At 37.0% G+C, this 16440-nt stretch overlaps 1 protein-coding gene and 1 non-coding gene across 3 annotated transcripts in view; both read left to right on the top strand.

The window, feature by feature from the left end:
• Positions 1 to 16440, top strand: part of RPAP2 (RNA polymerase II associated protein 2) — a 117523-nt gene that overhangs the window by 52165 nt on the left and 48918 nt on the right. For both annotated transcript variants that reach the window (XM_036257000.1, XM_036257001.1), the window contains exons 9-10: positions 2861 to 2943; positions 7138 to 7218. In XM_036257000.1, the coding sequence (XP_036112893.1) occupies positions 2861 to 2943; positions 7138 to 7218 (164 nt within the window). The remainder of the gene's footprint in view (positions 1 to 2860; positions 2944 to 7137; positions 7219 to 16440) is intronic.
• LOC118627413 lies at positions 5237 to 5373 on the top strand. Its single transcript, XR_004959158.1, has one exon. It is a non-coding gene; the product is annotated as a small nucleolar RNA SNORA29 (small nucleolar RNA).

Below are 16440 nucleotides of genomic sequence, written 5' to 3'. Positions count from 1 at the left end.
TTTTTTTTTTTTTTGCTTTCTTTGTATTAAATATATGATTCCATCTGTTTACCCTCTATTAGCTTCTTATACATTCTTTTGCTAATTGTTAATTGGTTACCCTAAGGATTAAAACCTGAATCTTTGTCTTATTAAAGTTTAATGTAACATAATACTTTTATTGCTTACTGGAAAATTTGAACTTTAGAACTTTTACTCCCTCTTTACTTATGTGCTCTTGTTGTGTACTTTTGTTTTCTCTATATTTTAAGTCTAACAAGATTATTTCTAGTCAATATTCAGTTGGATTTGTCCAATTAATTACTCTTTCATTGTTTTTCACTTCTTTTTTTTTTATCCTCACCCGAGGACACTTTTGCATTTATCTTCAAATAGAGTGGGAGAGAAAAAGGGGGGAAGAATTTCCATTCTTCCATCTGGGGTCATTTGCCTTGGGCCTAAAGAATATCCTTGGTTTGTGTTAGTGCCAGTTTGCTAGTGATAATTTTTCGTGATCTTTGTTTGTAATAAAATTTTTTTTATTTTATTTTATCCTCATCCAAGGACATTTTTGCATTTATCTTCAGAAAGCGTGGGAGGGAGGGAAGGAGGAAAAGAAAGAGAGAAACATCAATGTGAGAGAGATGTGAGTGGTTGCCACCCATAAGACCCCAACCTGGGCTGGGACAAACCACAACCAAGGCACATTCCCCTAGCAGGAACCTGACCCAGGCCGATGCTCTAACTGCTAAGCCAAACTGGCCAGGGCTGTAACAAAATTTTTTATTTCACTTTTACTTTTGAAAGATATTTTCCTGGATATTGAATTCTAGATTAGCACTTATTTACTTTCAGCCCTTTGAAAATATTCCCTTGTCTTTTGGCTTCTATTTATTTCTCTTATTGCAGCTTTTTTTTTTTTCTTTTTTTTTTTTTTTTTTTACAAGTATTGTGTTTTCTCCTTTTGCTACTTTTAATACTTTTTTTCCCTTTGATTGCCTGAATTTTAAAATGCTTTGTGTATATGTGATATGTGTTCTTTTGGCTATTGTAATAATCGGTTCTGTGACTGAATTTCTTTCATCAGTTTTGGAATATTCTCAAATATTATCTGTTACTCCAGTTAATATGTGTATATGTTAGTCTTTTTCACTTTATCTTCTTTGCCTCATATTCTTTTGTGCTTTGCATTATGTGGAGGGGAGAGGGGTGTTGGTGTGACTGTGCTTCATTCTGGATATTTTCCAAGTCGGCATTCTCTCCTCAGTTATTTCTACTATATACTAAATCTATCCATTGAGTTCTTTTAAATACTATATTTTTTGCTCTGGCTGATTTGGCTCAGTGGTTAGAGCCTTGGCACACACACCAAAGAATTGCGAGTTTGGCCTGGCCAGTTTGGCTCAGCGGTTAGAGCATCCACTTGTGGTCCGGAGAGACCCGGGTTCGGTTCCCGCTGAGGGCATGTACCTCGATTGCAGTTTGTCCCTGGCCCTGGTTGGTCGTGTGGGTGGCAGCCACTCGATGTGTCCCTTTCACATCGATGTTTCCCTCTCTCTCTTCCTCTCTCTCCCTCCCACTCTATCTGTGCAAAAAATGGAAAAATGTCCTCGGGTGAGGATAAAAAAAAAAAAAAAAAAAAGAATTGCGAGTTTGATTTTGGTCAAGGGCACATACCTCCGTTGCAGTTCGGTCCCCGGCCCTGGTCAGGGTGGTGCAGGAGGCAACCAGTCATTATGTCTCTCTCACATCGATGTTTCTTCTCTCTTTCTCCCTCCCACTCTGTCTGAAGATAAATGTAAAAATATCCTCGGGTGAGGATTGAAAAAAAAAAAAGTTACAGAGGTACCTGGCCAGTGTGGCTCATTGGATTGGTCATTGCCCCATGGACTGAGGTCCCAGTTCAATTCCTAATCAGGGCACTTGCCCGGGTTGCAGGCTCTGGGGACGTGCAGGAGGCACCCGACTGATATTTCTTTCTCACATCGATGTTTCTATCTCTCCTTACCTCTTTATCTGAAAAATTAGTAAAAACATATTAAAAAAAAAAGTTGCAGAGGTAGCTTGAGATCCAGGCTGATGTTATCTCCCTCTAGAGTGGATTTTGTATGTTTGCTCTGGCAGATGATTTGTAGCAGTCCCAAATCACCTTAATCCAGTCAGGGATTATGATTATTTGAAGCTGGGCCTCAGTCCCCATAAGAGCCTATTCATTTGTACCCCTCGAATGTGATCCTTCTAAGTCCGGATTTCTTACTTTGGGAGGGTTGCTAGTGCCTTCTTGGCATGGCCAAAATTCTAATGTCTATTAGAAAAGCAGTGCTTGTCTTCTCAGTATATAAATTGCCTCTTCTGAAATCAGTCAGTGGCCTTTCTGGGATTACTGTGTCCAGAATCTCAGGCTATAAATCTTTACTGCCTTGTTAGCAATCTGATCCTTTCAAATAAATGTGGGTTTACCCAGCTTTTTCAGTTCTTAGCAGGAGGGGTGGTTTGAATTATCTTGTCTGCCATTTCTAGAAGCAGAATTCCCCATGATACATTTATATTATTTGCTGATTTTTATCTTTTAATACATTTATATAGCATATAGTAGTTTACAAAGTCTTTTTGTATACATTTTCTCATTCAATGAAAAAGGTATTAGTATTCCTTTTATACATATGAGAAAACACTCTCAAGAGGGCAAATGACTCCAGTTCATATCAGCCTAATGACTGAACTGATACTCAAATCTAAATCTTATAAAATTTTATAATTTTCAAGTCTAGTTTTTATTCTACCATTCCACAAGTGTTAATTTGCATTTTAATGTTAATTATTCTTATCAAAGAATGTAAATTTATGATTTTGTTTTGCTTTGTTTAAAAATGTGATTCAGCATGATCCCACCTTCCCACTGATAGATTCAAGTTCTCAGAACCAGATTAGAAAACGCATCGTACTTGAAAAATTGAGTAAAGTGTAAGTATGTAATTGTTATTTTATTTTTACAATATTTTTAAGTTAACTTGGTTTTTGTGGATTCATAATGTATAGCTTTTAACAGTGAATTTTGAACAGTGAAGAATAATGTGAAAAGTTTACATGGATTTTTTTCACCCGAGAAATTTAGATTTTTTTAAGATATCCTACCAAGAAAATACTGAAATTAAGCTTTGTGTTCAAGAGGCACATAGTAAAGAGGAAGGTTGAGATTATGGGAGTAGAAAACCGAACTACTTCACTTCAAGTTAATAATCCAGTGAAGTCAGGGGAAAAAAATACCAAAGCTAGACCTATTTAAATACTGACTTGTGGTTAATGTGTCACATCAGTTTCACATGTGAATAAGACTTTATAGTTTTAATGGTCTGTTAACTCACTCTGTATATATAGTCATAGAACAATTTCACACTCAGCAACTTCGGTTTTTGTTCAACTCAACTTTGTACTTTAGTTTTAAGCTTTCCATGGTGGAAATTACTATTCTTGTTATTAGCCCAGTCATAAATGACATTTTAAAGATTGCAATATTGGCCCGGCCGGTGTGGCTCAGTGGTTGAGTGTCAACCCATGCACCAAAAGGTCGTCAGTTCAATTCCCAGTCTGGGCACATGCCCAGGTTGTAGGCCAAATCTCCAATGGGGAACATGCAGGAGGCGGCCATTCGATGTTCTCTCTCATCGATGTTTCTGTCTCTCTCTTCCTCTCTCTAAAATCAATAAAGAAAAAAATTAAAAAAAAAAAAAAAGATTGCAATATTGGTATCTCTTTCAAAAGGAGCTTAAAAATCTTTTTTCCAGAGGTATGAGAGCTGTTTTGAACTTTTCAACCTGCATTTTCTTTCTTTCTTTTTTAAAATATTTTTATTGATTTTTTAGAGAGAAGGGAAGGGGGAGAGAAATAGAAACATCAATGTGAGCGAAAAACATCGATTGGCTGCCTCCTTCCTGCATGCTATCTACTGGGGATCAAGCTCATAACCTGGGGATGTGCCATGACTGGGAATCAAACCAGGACCTCTCAGTCCATGGGATGATGCGCAATCCATTGAGCCATACCAGCCAGGCGCATTTTCTTTCTTTAGCAGAAAAGATGGGAAGGTATTTTCAGTTATTGTTTAAGGTGTTGTACATGTGGAGAAGTCTTAATTAAGTAGTTCAAAAATAACAAAAACATATTTTTGGAAGCCATAATATTTTGAGCAGCTTACTCCTCTAAGTTTTACATTTTATATGGTTTTTTTTTTAAATTGATTTTTTAGAGAGAGAGAAGGTGGGGGGGCATTGATGTGAGAAAGATACATGAATCAGTTGCCTCCTCACACCCCTTACTGGGAACTAAGCCCAAAACACGGGCATGTGCCCTGACCAGGAATCCAAGTAGGACCTCTCAGTCCATGGGGCGACACTCAATCCACTGAGCCGCACCAGCCGGGCTAAGTTTTACCTTTTATTTATTTATTTACTAAATTTTTTTCTTTATTGATTTTTAGAGAGAGAGAGAAAGGGACAGGAGAGAGAGATAGAAACATTGATGAGAGAGAACATCGATTAGCCACCCCCTGCATGCCCCTCACTAGGGATTGGGCCCACAAACCTGGGCATATGCCCTGACCGGGAATTGAACTGGCAACCTCTTGGTGCATGGGTCGACGCTCAACCACTGAGCCACACCGGCTGGGCAAGTTTTACATTTTAAATAAATCTTTAAAATAATATTTATTGAGGATATTTTATATGTGAGGCTCTTCATATATGATACATCTGTTATTAATTTTATCTTTTATATGTTGTCATACCTAAATGTTTCTGTTAAATATTAGTTTAGAAAATAGAATAATTCATCATCTATAAGATTCATAGAACAAAAAGACACCAATCTTTGACTTTAGTTACATAGTTTTATAAAGTTGGGATGGATTATCTATACTGGTATATAATCAGATAGGAATTTATCTGAAAATAGTTTTCTAGAATTCTTAGCTAATAAAAGTACCCAGTTTTAAATTTAAGACCACATAGACATGTCATTGAAGGAATTCTGTTCCTTCAGGATTTTGGCTACATCAGAAGATAAAAAAGGACCCCTGATAGTAGACCAAATTATTGATATTAGCATAAGAACTAAATTTGAGAAGAGGTGGAATAACTTATGGAAAAAGAAGCACAAAGAGCACTGAAAACAAAATAATTATGGTGATATAAGGGTTTTTTGGTTGGTTGGTTGGTTGTTTTCAATTGGTTGATCTTTTTCTCATTATAAGAGTTAGACTTTGCCCGTTTGACTACCACATTTTCTCCTAATAGATTTTGGTAGCTATGCTTATGGGATAGATTAAAATTGCCCTGATCTGAAAAGAGAGGATTTATTTGTGTCCTCTTCCTGTATGAAATGGCTGAACAGAAAAAAAAAAAGCTAAGACTTTTTTGGTTTCTGTCGGAACAAACCAATTGCAAAAGGGCATTTTTTAGATAATCAAAGAAAATGAAATATGTACTGAGTATTAGATGATATCGAGGAATTATTAACTTGTAATAATAAGGAATTATTAATTATGATCATAATTTTATTGTGGTTGTATAAAAAATGCCTTTATATTTAGAAACACCTAAGAAAATACTTAGGGGTCAAGTGACATGATGTCAGAGATTGACTTTAAAATATTACAGCAGCCCTGGCCAGTTTGGCTCAGTGGTTAGAGCGTCGGCCTGTGGACCAGAGAATCCCGGGTTCGGTTCCTGCTAAGGGCACATACCTCGGTTGCAGTTTGTCCCCGGCCCCTGTAGTGGATGGCAACCAGTCAATGTGTGGATGGCAACCAGTCGATGTGTCTCTCTCACATTGATGTTTCTCTCTCTCTCCTTCCTGCTTTATCTGAAGATAAATGCAAAGAATGTCCTCCGGCGAGGATAAAAAAATATATATTACAGCAAAAAAAAAGGGGAAGAAAAATATGAAGCACGTATAACAAAATATTGGGAGATTGAATCTCAGAACAGATATATGAGGTTATTATTGCTATTCTCTGTATTTTGGAACATGTTTGGAACTTTCATAATAAGTTTTAAAAAGAAAAGCAATACATGCTTATTACAGAAGACTTAAACATTATGAAAGAAGGAAGTGACAATCACCTGTAATCCCACAACTCAACCATAACTACTGTTAATATTTTGATGCTTATCCTTGACATATATGTGATATGTGTATATATGTGAATCTAGACCCTTTGGTTCCCTCTGTTATAGTATAAACCTGGAAGAAATGAAACATTTGATATATACTATGTATTATATGCAGTAGCATTATATAATATTTATGTTTTTGTAAAAATGGGACAATATTTAGCATGCAGTTTTTACTTAACATTTATTAATATCTTTCCACATTAAAAAAATAGATTTACATTATTTCAAAGGTTCTATTATATTCCATTATGTGGATATGTCATAACTTATTTGACCAATCACATATTGACGAACATTTGTTTCTGTTTTTTCGCTATTAATAATATTCCTGCAACAAGCGTCTTTTCCGTGTTTTTTTTTTTTTGGTATGTGCCCCTAGCGGGAACCAAACCCTGGACTCTCTGGTCCGCAGGTCAATGCTCCAAGCACTGAGCCAAACTGGCCAGGGTGCATCTTTTCTATGTTTATCTGATGATTTCTGTAGGATAAATTTTTTGGAAAAAAAGCTAGTGGGTCAAAGAGTATTCACATTTAAAATGTTTATATATATATATGTATATATATATTTTTTCAATTTGTTCTCTAGAAATGTACTAATTTTTTCTCCCACCATAAGGATTTAATAATGAGAAACCACACTTCCAGATTTAATCATTTGGAGGGCAATTCTCCTGGCTTTGTCTTCTTTCTATTTGGCCTGATATTTGAAAGTAAAGAGGTAAGGAAACTGGAGACAAGAATATATATAGCAGTCAAAATAATATTTTTATATTCTGGTGCCTTACACTGTAACATAGACTACAAAGTGAAGTGTGGGGTAATGAAATATTTCCTTATGACTTCTCATGAGTTATAACCTAGCTTAACTGCCTCTACCTAAGTGCCATTGTTACCTATGGAAAATCCAGACCTAGGCAAGACCCCCAAAAATCTATTTATATAATTAAATTATATTTTAAAAGAAATTAATTTTTTTTATTTTCAGATTACCTGGACTTTTGGGGCCTCTTCAGATTACATTAGGAGATATTTACACACAACTTAAAAATCTTGTTCGAACTTTCAGGTTGGTGTTAATGTTATGATTTTTCATCTCAGTTATTTTAACTTTAATGTGATTGCCTTACAGAATTCATAGTTAGACTAAGGCATGAGAAAGTAAGTGACTTACTTGTAGTGTCTTAGATCTAAATACAATGTCTATTTTCTCCACCACTAAGCAATATTGCTTCTGTCTTTTATTAAATGCAGTCCCTTATATTTAGCTTTGTGTAGTTTACTTATAGAATAGCCTAAAACTACGAAGGAAAATGATAAGACACAAAGGTGTTTAGCCAGCAACATCTTGGATCTTAGTGAATTAGTAAATATGTACCAGATAACCAGCACTGTGCTAGGCACCATGGATAATACAAAAAAAGTATCATGCAATATTAAATTACTCACCCTTAAGGAAGAACTCTCCTGTGAGAAGATAAGGTCAGCACAGTTAACAGTACAAAACAGTGGATCATTTAATATTGAATTTTATGGAACAGATTTGAAGTGATAAAAAGTACAAAGAAAGGAATAATAAAGAATATTAATTGTGAAGTAGAGCAGTTGGGATTTTTCTAAAACTATCAAGGTAAAAATATTCAACCAGCCTAAGACCAAATCTCTACCAAGAAGCATAGGGATAGGCCACTAAACATCTATTAGTAGAGATACACCAAATATACATTTTGGCCAAATGCCAGTGACCAAATATTAAAATCAATATTTGCCTGTGATTAAAACCAGAGAATGAACTTCTAGGGTAGAAGAATCATTTCATCCAAAAAATTAATTATCATTATGGTTTATTGTTGTCAACAGTAATAGTAAGTCTTGAAAAGTTTAAGATTATAGTACAAGAACAATTTCTTGAAACTGTTAGCTATTAGATTTTTCTTGCAGTCACTGTACTATGTATCAGAAATACCAAAGAGATGACTTTCAACATGGACATTTAATAACATTACTAACCTTTCTGTGTGCCAAGAGTAGTTTAGGAAAACATTCTTCAGTAAGGTATTGACTAGAAGGAACTAGGATTCATAGGTTAGGCAAATCTCAAAAAGTGTTCATCTTCGGATACAGAAAAGAATCATGTATTACATTTTATGTTTTAAGGTTTAGCCTTCATAGACTCAAGACTATAGAAATTGTTTTAAAACGTTCTTACAGAGTTTTCATTGTGAAATTTGACTAAAGAAACTATGGTTGGACTACCTCAATTTTCTCTAACAGTTTTGTCTGAACATATTTTATTTTTTATCTTTTTTGGTTATTCTTCACCTGAGGATAGTTTTCCATTAATTTTTAGATAGAGTGAAAGGGAGGGAGGGGAAAAAGAGAGAAACGTCAATGTGAAAGAGACATATCGATTGGTTGTCTCTTGCAGAACCCCCTCCGGGGCTGGGATCGAATCTACAACCCAAGTATGTATCTTTGGGAATTGAACTTCTGTCCATGGGTTGATGCTCCAACTACTGAGCCAAACTGGCCAGAGCCATATTTTATTATTTTGATTAGAGATTATATTTGGATTATTGTGTATCTGTTGTTTATATAATTTATGTATTTTTTCCAACTCTTGATATTTTAAGGTGACGTTGTTTTTAATTCATCATCTCTCAAGATGTGAAGAATTCCCCAATAGGACTTTTTCTTGAAAGATTTATGACTTAAATGGAAGTAATTAATTAAAATTAAATACAGCTCTTAAATGTTACTTTCTTTAATATAAATGCTAGTACATAATACAGTTCTGCAAAAATTGAACTATGATAAAATCTAATCATTATTTTACATTATTTGAATTTTTATATACATTTTTCTAAGATATGTTATTGAGAAAGTAACTTAAATATATTAGTATTAATTGTCAATTTATTTTGCTAAATAGTTGAAAATTTTTACTATTTTATACATAAAATTAACAGTTTTCACAACATTAATTACTGCAGCATTTTCTTCTGCTGTTGACTGATAAACACTTAAGGACATTTTTACTTCATTTCATTAGAATGTTTATATCTGAAAGTGAATGTTTAGGTAACAGTAAATCTTAATGACATAGTTTTTCTAATTACTGAGATTATTAGATATCATGGACGCTATGCAATCACAAGGCCATTGATCACATACAAGTTTAGGAATGCCACAAGTGATAACTAAATTGGCCTAGGCCATTTGAAGACTTATCCAAATGCTTTGTCAAAGAGAGTTTGGTCCCTGGCAGGTTTGGCTTAGCGGTTAGAGCATCAGCCTGCAGACCAGAGTCGCAGGTTCGATTCTGGTCAAGGGCATGTACTTCGGTTGTGGTTTGGTCCGGCCCTGGTTGGGATCATGCAGGAGGCAACCAATCAGTGTGTCTCTGTCATATCGATGTTTCTTTCTCTCTCTCTCTCTCTCTCTCCCTCCCCCCTCCCCTCTCCCCCTCCCTCCCTTCCTCCCCCCTCTCCTTTCCTCCCTCTACCTCTCCTCCTCCCTCCTTTCCTCCCTCCCTACTTCCCACTCTATCTGAAGATAAATGGAAAAATATCCTCAGGTAAGGATTTAAAAAAAAAAAAAGGGAGAGAGTTTAGACCAAATACCAAGACCAAAGTAGAACTTCTCTGTGTCCTTATTAGTAATAAAGAGAGAGAGACTTGTTTTTGTAGATGCTTTCTCATACCTATTATAGAACCATCCATCTAAAAGGGGGAAATGTGATTTTCAGCTATCTACATTAATGATAAAGTTTGAATAGATATATTCAATGTGGAAGCACTGAAGTTTAGGATTCAGGATTTTTTAGGAAGTGAATATTATATTAAAAGAAAGGTTAGCTGAGGGAAGATGAAGACCAGATGCTCTGTTTCATTGATTTTTTTAGAGAACCTCCCATACAGTTTCTTGCAGATAATGTTTATTTCATCATCATTCTGAGCAAACTGGTAAAGTCACTGAAGACATATCAAAAGAGATATTAGAATAAGACCTTTGACCTTATACTACAAATACAAATTTTGTACTTCATTTTTATTTCACCCACTTAGAATAGATTTAACAAGCAACTTAATTTACTTTGACTATATTTTCTAGAGCTATCTTTCTGTAGATCTAATTGGGTAGTTTATATTTTTTAACTATTATGAAGTTCTCAGAACTTACTAGAAACCCACTGGCAAAAAATATTAGACTACAACTGCATGATTGTCCCATTATTGCTTTCATATGCTCTAGGAATTTAGGTATTTCAAGGTAGAAGCCACTGTCCAGGATGTTATTTTTGGTCTTTTGTTAATAGTGTTTGGTCCATGTCAATATATGTAGTCATTTCCATACTCACTGTTGTCCTTGGCATTTTGCATATATTATCCCCTTTAATGTCCAAAAATAGTGGTATTTTCCCAGTTTACAGATGATGGATGAGAGATTCAGGAATCTCAAGTCACACAACTAGTAGTTGGGTTTAGACCCCAAGTCTAAGTCAAGAGGAAAGATCTTAAGTGTTCTCATCATATTAAAAAAAGAAAGAAAATGATAACTATATGTGAAGTGGTAGATATGTTAATTAGCTTGACTATAAATAATTTCACAATATAACATATATCGACATCAAGTTGTATACCTTAAACATATTCAGTTACTGTGCATCATTTGTACCTCAGTAAAACTGGGGGGGGGGGTTTAAAAAGAAATCTGCCATTTGTTGTCTTGGTCATTAGTATGAAAGATATAAAAAAAAATAGTAATTTCATTTATCATCTGTCTAGATCTCAAATAAGAACTCTACTTAAGAGAGTTCCGTTAACTATGAAACTAAGCTTTTTGTGACACCTTAGCTAACCAACACCAGAGGCGCAGTGTTCATCAGTCCTGTAAGAGGTAGCTAACAAAGGAGACTTCAAATGTTATATTTCTTTTATATTTATAAACGATTATTTTATCACCTTTTTTTGTCATTCTTTTTTTTTTTTTTTTTTTTTATCCTCACCCGAGGACATTTTTCCATTTTTTGTTCAGGTAGAGTGGGAGGGAGAGAGAGGAACAGAGAGAGAGAGAGAGAGAAACATCGATGTGAAGGGACACATCGAGTGGCTGCCACCCGCACGACTGACCAGAGCCGGGGACAAACTGCAACCAAGGTACGTGCCCTTAGCGGGAACCGAACCCGGGTCTCTCAGGACCGCAGGCCGACGCTCTACCGCTGAGCCAAACCGGCCAGGGCTTTTTTTGTCATTCTTATTGTGTAAGTTTCTTCCAGTTATTTTCTGCATTATTGTATTAAAGTGAAAAAAGCCTAGCTGAAACGATATGATGTCAGAGATTTGCTTCAAAATTATCCTGATTAGGGGATGTTGAGTATAGGATTGTATAGATAAAACAGGATTGGCCAGGAGTTGATAATTCTCAAAGTAGTGATGAGTATGTGGGAGTATATTTTATATTCTCTCTACTTTTATTATGTTTTAAATTTAATTAAAAGTTTGGGGGAAATGAGCCCCCAAAGCATTATTTTGGTGTAGGGGATGTTGTAAAAACCTTGATGTTAATTTATTTTTCAAGTCTTTACTCTTTAGTACCTTCAGGTAAAAATCTATAGCTCTAATAAAAATTGGTTAGACTTTGCTGCTTTTTAGAAAAATGTTGATTACTTAGAGTACAGAATGACCTCTGGTAAGATAACTCATTTGAGGTCTTCAGATTCTGGCAGGACAACTTCAGCCAGTAGGAGACTGTTTGTAGGCTAGGGCTAATAAGTGAAGTCTGAAAAAAATGTCGTGTTGATGACAGTGACTAATGTTGAGAAATCTTTTCAAAAGTCAGTAGTGGCAGTGGAGAAGAGTTGATGTAAATAGTCATATCCTTTCCTTTGAAATGATAATCAATAATAGGAACTTGTAGAACAGTGATTCTTCAGCCAGTTGTGCATCAGAATTACCTGGGGATCTTTTAACAACTATAGATGCCTGACTCCACCCCTGCAGATTGAATTTCATTTGGTTAGGGTTGGGCTCAGACATTAGTATTTTTTAAAAGCCCCCCCAGGTGTGGCCAGAGTTGAAAGCCTACTTGAATTTAAACATCTAGCAGCTTTTTCACCTCTTTGAAGAACCTTTCCCCAGTGACTAGAGCTGTCCTTTCCACTGAATTGCATTACAGTCATTTATCCGGAATGTTACATTGATTTAACTGACATAGTGGTTCCATCAGAAGTTGCTTGGTAATAATTCACTGTCCTCAGTGTGTTGACAGAGGATACTTTTCTAAATCTGATTTGAATTAAAATTACATTTTGACATGAATTCTTTTTAAATTTCATCAGTGATAAATCAAACCTTTTTCCTGTCTGTATTGAATTTCAAATTATATTTTGAAACTGTGCTTTTTAAATGCTTTCTATTAAATAGTCCTATTTCCATTTTTGAATTATCACTTAGACAATAGTAAATATATTCACTTAGCATCTGTGCTTGAAATTATTTTGACTCAGCAAAAGGAAAATACAAGCACAAGTAAAATTCTGCGAGTCTGCCATTAGAAGTATTTGAAGTAAAAGCAAAGATCTTGTCATGTTTTCCTCAGTGCCTGAAGCAGAGGTATAGGTAGAGCAGGCATACAATGCATTTTTGCTGAAAGAGTAAAGAAATTCGTGAAGTCTTAAATTTGTTTTAACTTTGGAGGCTTTGAATACAATAGAAAAGGAAATTTTTTCTTAACTGTATTTGCCTTTTTTTCCTTATGTGCTTATTCTTTGACCTTTTTTGGTTATATGCTAGATTCTGTTTTGCTACAGACAAAACTTAACAAAATACAAAAAATACTTCTCTCATGGGACTTGTCTAATAAACAGGACGTGTACATTTTAAAAACAATATATGTATTATTATTATGTGGTAATATCCCATTTCCCCTTTCATCCCCCCCCCCCCCCCCCACCTCGCGGAAGCAGGGAAAAAGGGATGGTACTGAGGAGGGAAGAAGTTGTCATTTTATTTTTTAAAATACGTTTTTATTGATTATTTAGAGAGACAGAGAGGAAGGGAGAGAGAGATAAAAACATTGATGTGTGAGAGAAACATTGGTCTGCTGCCTCCTGCATGCCCCTCACTGGGGATCAAGCCCACAGCCCGGCCATGTACCCTGACCAGGAATTGAACCAGGACCTCTCAGTCCATGGGACGGTGATCAATCCATTGAGCCACACTGGCTGGGCGAAGTTGTCATTTTAAATAGGCTATCAGGCCCTGGCCGGTTTGTCTCAGTGGTTAGAGCGTCGGCCTGCAGTCCAGAGAGACCCAGGTTCGGTTCCTGCTAAGGGCGTGTACCTCGGTTGCAGTTTGTCCCCGGCCCTGGTTGGTCGTGCAGGTGGCAGCCACTCGATATGTACCTTTCACATCGATGTTTCTCTCTCTCTTTCTTCCTCTCTCTCCCTCCCACTCTATCTGAACAAAAAATGGAAAAGTGTCCTCGGGTAAGGATAAAAAAAAAAATTAAATAGGCTGTCAGGGTATACCTCACTGAGAAGATGCCATTTGTATAAAGATACAATGGTGAGAGAGCAAGCCGTGTTGCTATCTGTGAAAATATATCAGACCAGAAACAGCAGGTGCAAAGGCCTGGTGTATTCACAGAACATTAAGGATGCTGATGAGGCTAGAGAAATGAGCAGAGGCAAAGGTACAAAGATATGGTCAAAGTATAGGGTGGGGAATAGGTATGGTATATATTATATAGGCCTTGTAGCCATGGTCATTATTCGTCTTTACTCTGAGATGGAGAACAGTTGGTGGATCTGAACAGAGGAATAACAGGACCTGATATACATTTTTTTAACTTATCTTTATTGTTGAATGTATTACAGATGTCACCCCTTTTTTCCCCCATTAACCTGTCCTCCCCAATCCCGCCTCTCTCCTGCCTTCCCCACACTATTAGAGGTGTCCATTGGTTATGCATATATGCATAGAAGTTCTTTGGTTTATCTTTTCCCACCCTCCCTCCCCCCTTGCCTTTGAGATCCATCAGTCTGATATTTGTACTTCTCAATTCCTTCATCTTTTTCACTCATCCCCCCAGCCCTTTCCTATCTGGCAAGCAACAATAAGTTCTCTGTATCTATGAGTCTGTTTCTGTTCTGCTTGCTTATTTTGTTTGTAGATTCAGTTGTCAATAGATATGTATTTATTGCCATTTTATTGTTCATATTTTTGTTCTTCACCTTCAAGAAGACCCTTCAACATTTCATATAATTCTGGTTTGGTGGTGGTGAACTCCTTTAGCTTTTTCTTGTCTGAGAAACTCTTTATATGTCCATCGATTCTAAATGACAGCTTTGCAGGATAGAGTAATCTTGGTTGTAGGTCTTTCCTTTTCAAATCTTATTGATTTTTAGAGATAGAGGAAAGAAGAAGGATGCTCAAAAAACTTAGTGAGAACTTCAAGGAACTTAGTGAGAACATCAACAAAATAAAAAAGGACCAGTCAGAAATAAAGGATGCACTAACTGAAATAAAGAATAATTTACAAGGAATTAATGGTAGAGTAGGTGAAACCAAGAAGCAAACCACCGAATTGGAATATAAAGAAGCAAAAAACACCTAATCAGTACAGCAAAAAAAAAAAAAAAAAAGAATCCCAAAAAATGAGGATAGTATAAGGAGCCTCTGGGACAACTTCAAGCATAACATCATTCACATCATTGAAGTGCCAGAAGGAGAAGACAGAGAGCAAGAAATTAAAAACCTATTTGCTTCTTGGCTTCCCCTACTCTACTATTGATTCCCTGTAAATTATTCTTTATTTCAGTTAGTGCATTCTTCATTTCTGACTGGTCCTTTTTTATGTTGTTGATGTTCTCACTAAGTTCCTTGGAGTGCTCCTTAAGTTCCTTAAATGTCTCACTAAGTTCCTTGAATGTCTCACCAAGTTCTTTGAGCAACCTCATAATCAGTGTTTTGAATTCTGCATCTGATTGATTGCTTATCTCCATTTTATTTAGTTCTTTTCCTGGAGTTTTATTCTTTTCCTTCATTTGGGACATGTTTCTTTGTCTCCTCATTTTGGCTGCTTCCCTGTGTTTGTTTCTATGTATTAGGTAGAGTTGCTATGTCTCCTAGGCTTCGTAGGATGGCCTATTGTTGTAGGTGTCCTGTAGGGTCCAGTGGCACAGCCTCCCTGAGCACCCCAGCTGGGCCCTCGAGGTGCACCCCTACTGTGGACTGTACAGTCTTCTGTTGTAATTGAGTCTTGATTGCTGTTGGCACATCAGTGGGAGGGATTTACTCAGGCTGATCAGCTGCAAGGACTGGCTGTGCCCACTGACCACTGGCCTCTGACTACCTTGGAGGATCAGTTGTGTAGGGGCCCACCACCCAGAGCAAGACTTACTTCAGTAGGTTCTGGTACCCACTGAGTCCACTCATTGAGTGTGTCACTTGTGGAGGTGGTTGGATGGTGGTGTTTTGATGTGGTGTGAAGCTGTCCACTGGGTGTGCTGTCTCTGAGGCAAGGTCAGTTACTGCCTGTGTTCTACCCGGGCCACCCGGCATAAGCTACAAAGTGATCTGTTGATGGCTGCTTCTTGTGCTAGGCCCAGGAAAAGCCAAGTTGTGAACCAAGGCTGGTTGCTCCTAGTGCTAGGCCTGTGGCTATTTAATGAGAGCTATAGGGCTTACTGAGAAAAGATGCTGCTTATTTGAGAGATTTTTAGGAAAATCTGAAGGAGGATCCAATCAGGCCAATCCTATGATAAAACCATTGGAAACAGCTTGGTTGGGCCCAAAATTTAGGTGGGGCAGGACCTCAGGAAATCACCAGGGGAGTGCAAACAGCATAAACCAGGTTTCTGGAGTCCCCAATATGGTGGCCGTCTGCTGCCCTGGGGAAGGGTTCACCCAAGGAACAGTGGCCTCTGATAGCAAGTCTGTCTAGGAGAAAGCTGCCCCTCCAGCTCTCACTCCAATGCCAAACAACTTAGTTCTTCTCCGTATGTCTCTGGTGCCTTTCAAGCTGCCTCCCCTACACTGGAACCTGGAGGGTGTGGGCCCTTTAAGAGGAACTGCCTAGGGCTCTAGCAGCCTCAGTCTCTCTTAGCCTCAGTTCCCACTGGTTTTTCCAGCCAGAAGTTATGGGGACTTCTCTTCCTGATACTAGAACCCTGAGATGCATGCCTGATATGGAGTGGGGACCCCTCACTCCTCAGGGAGGACCTTCCCAGCTGAGGTACCCTCCTGATTTTTATCCGCCACACGTGGATGTCTGTGCCTCCCCCCTT

The sequence above is a fragment of the Molossus molossus genome, unplaced genomic scaffold (assembly GCF_014108415.1).
Source record: "Molossus molossus isolate mMolMol1 unplaced genomic scaffold, mMolMol1.p scaffold_m16_p_12, whole genome shotgun sequence".
NCBI lineage: Eukaryota > Metazoa > Chordata > Mammalia > Chiroptera > Molossidae > Molossus > Molossus molossus.
The sequence above is the reverse complement of the archived record's forward strand: the minus strand, read 5'-3'. Positions and strand labels throughout refer to the sequence as shown.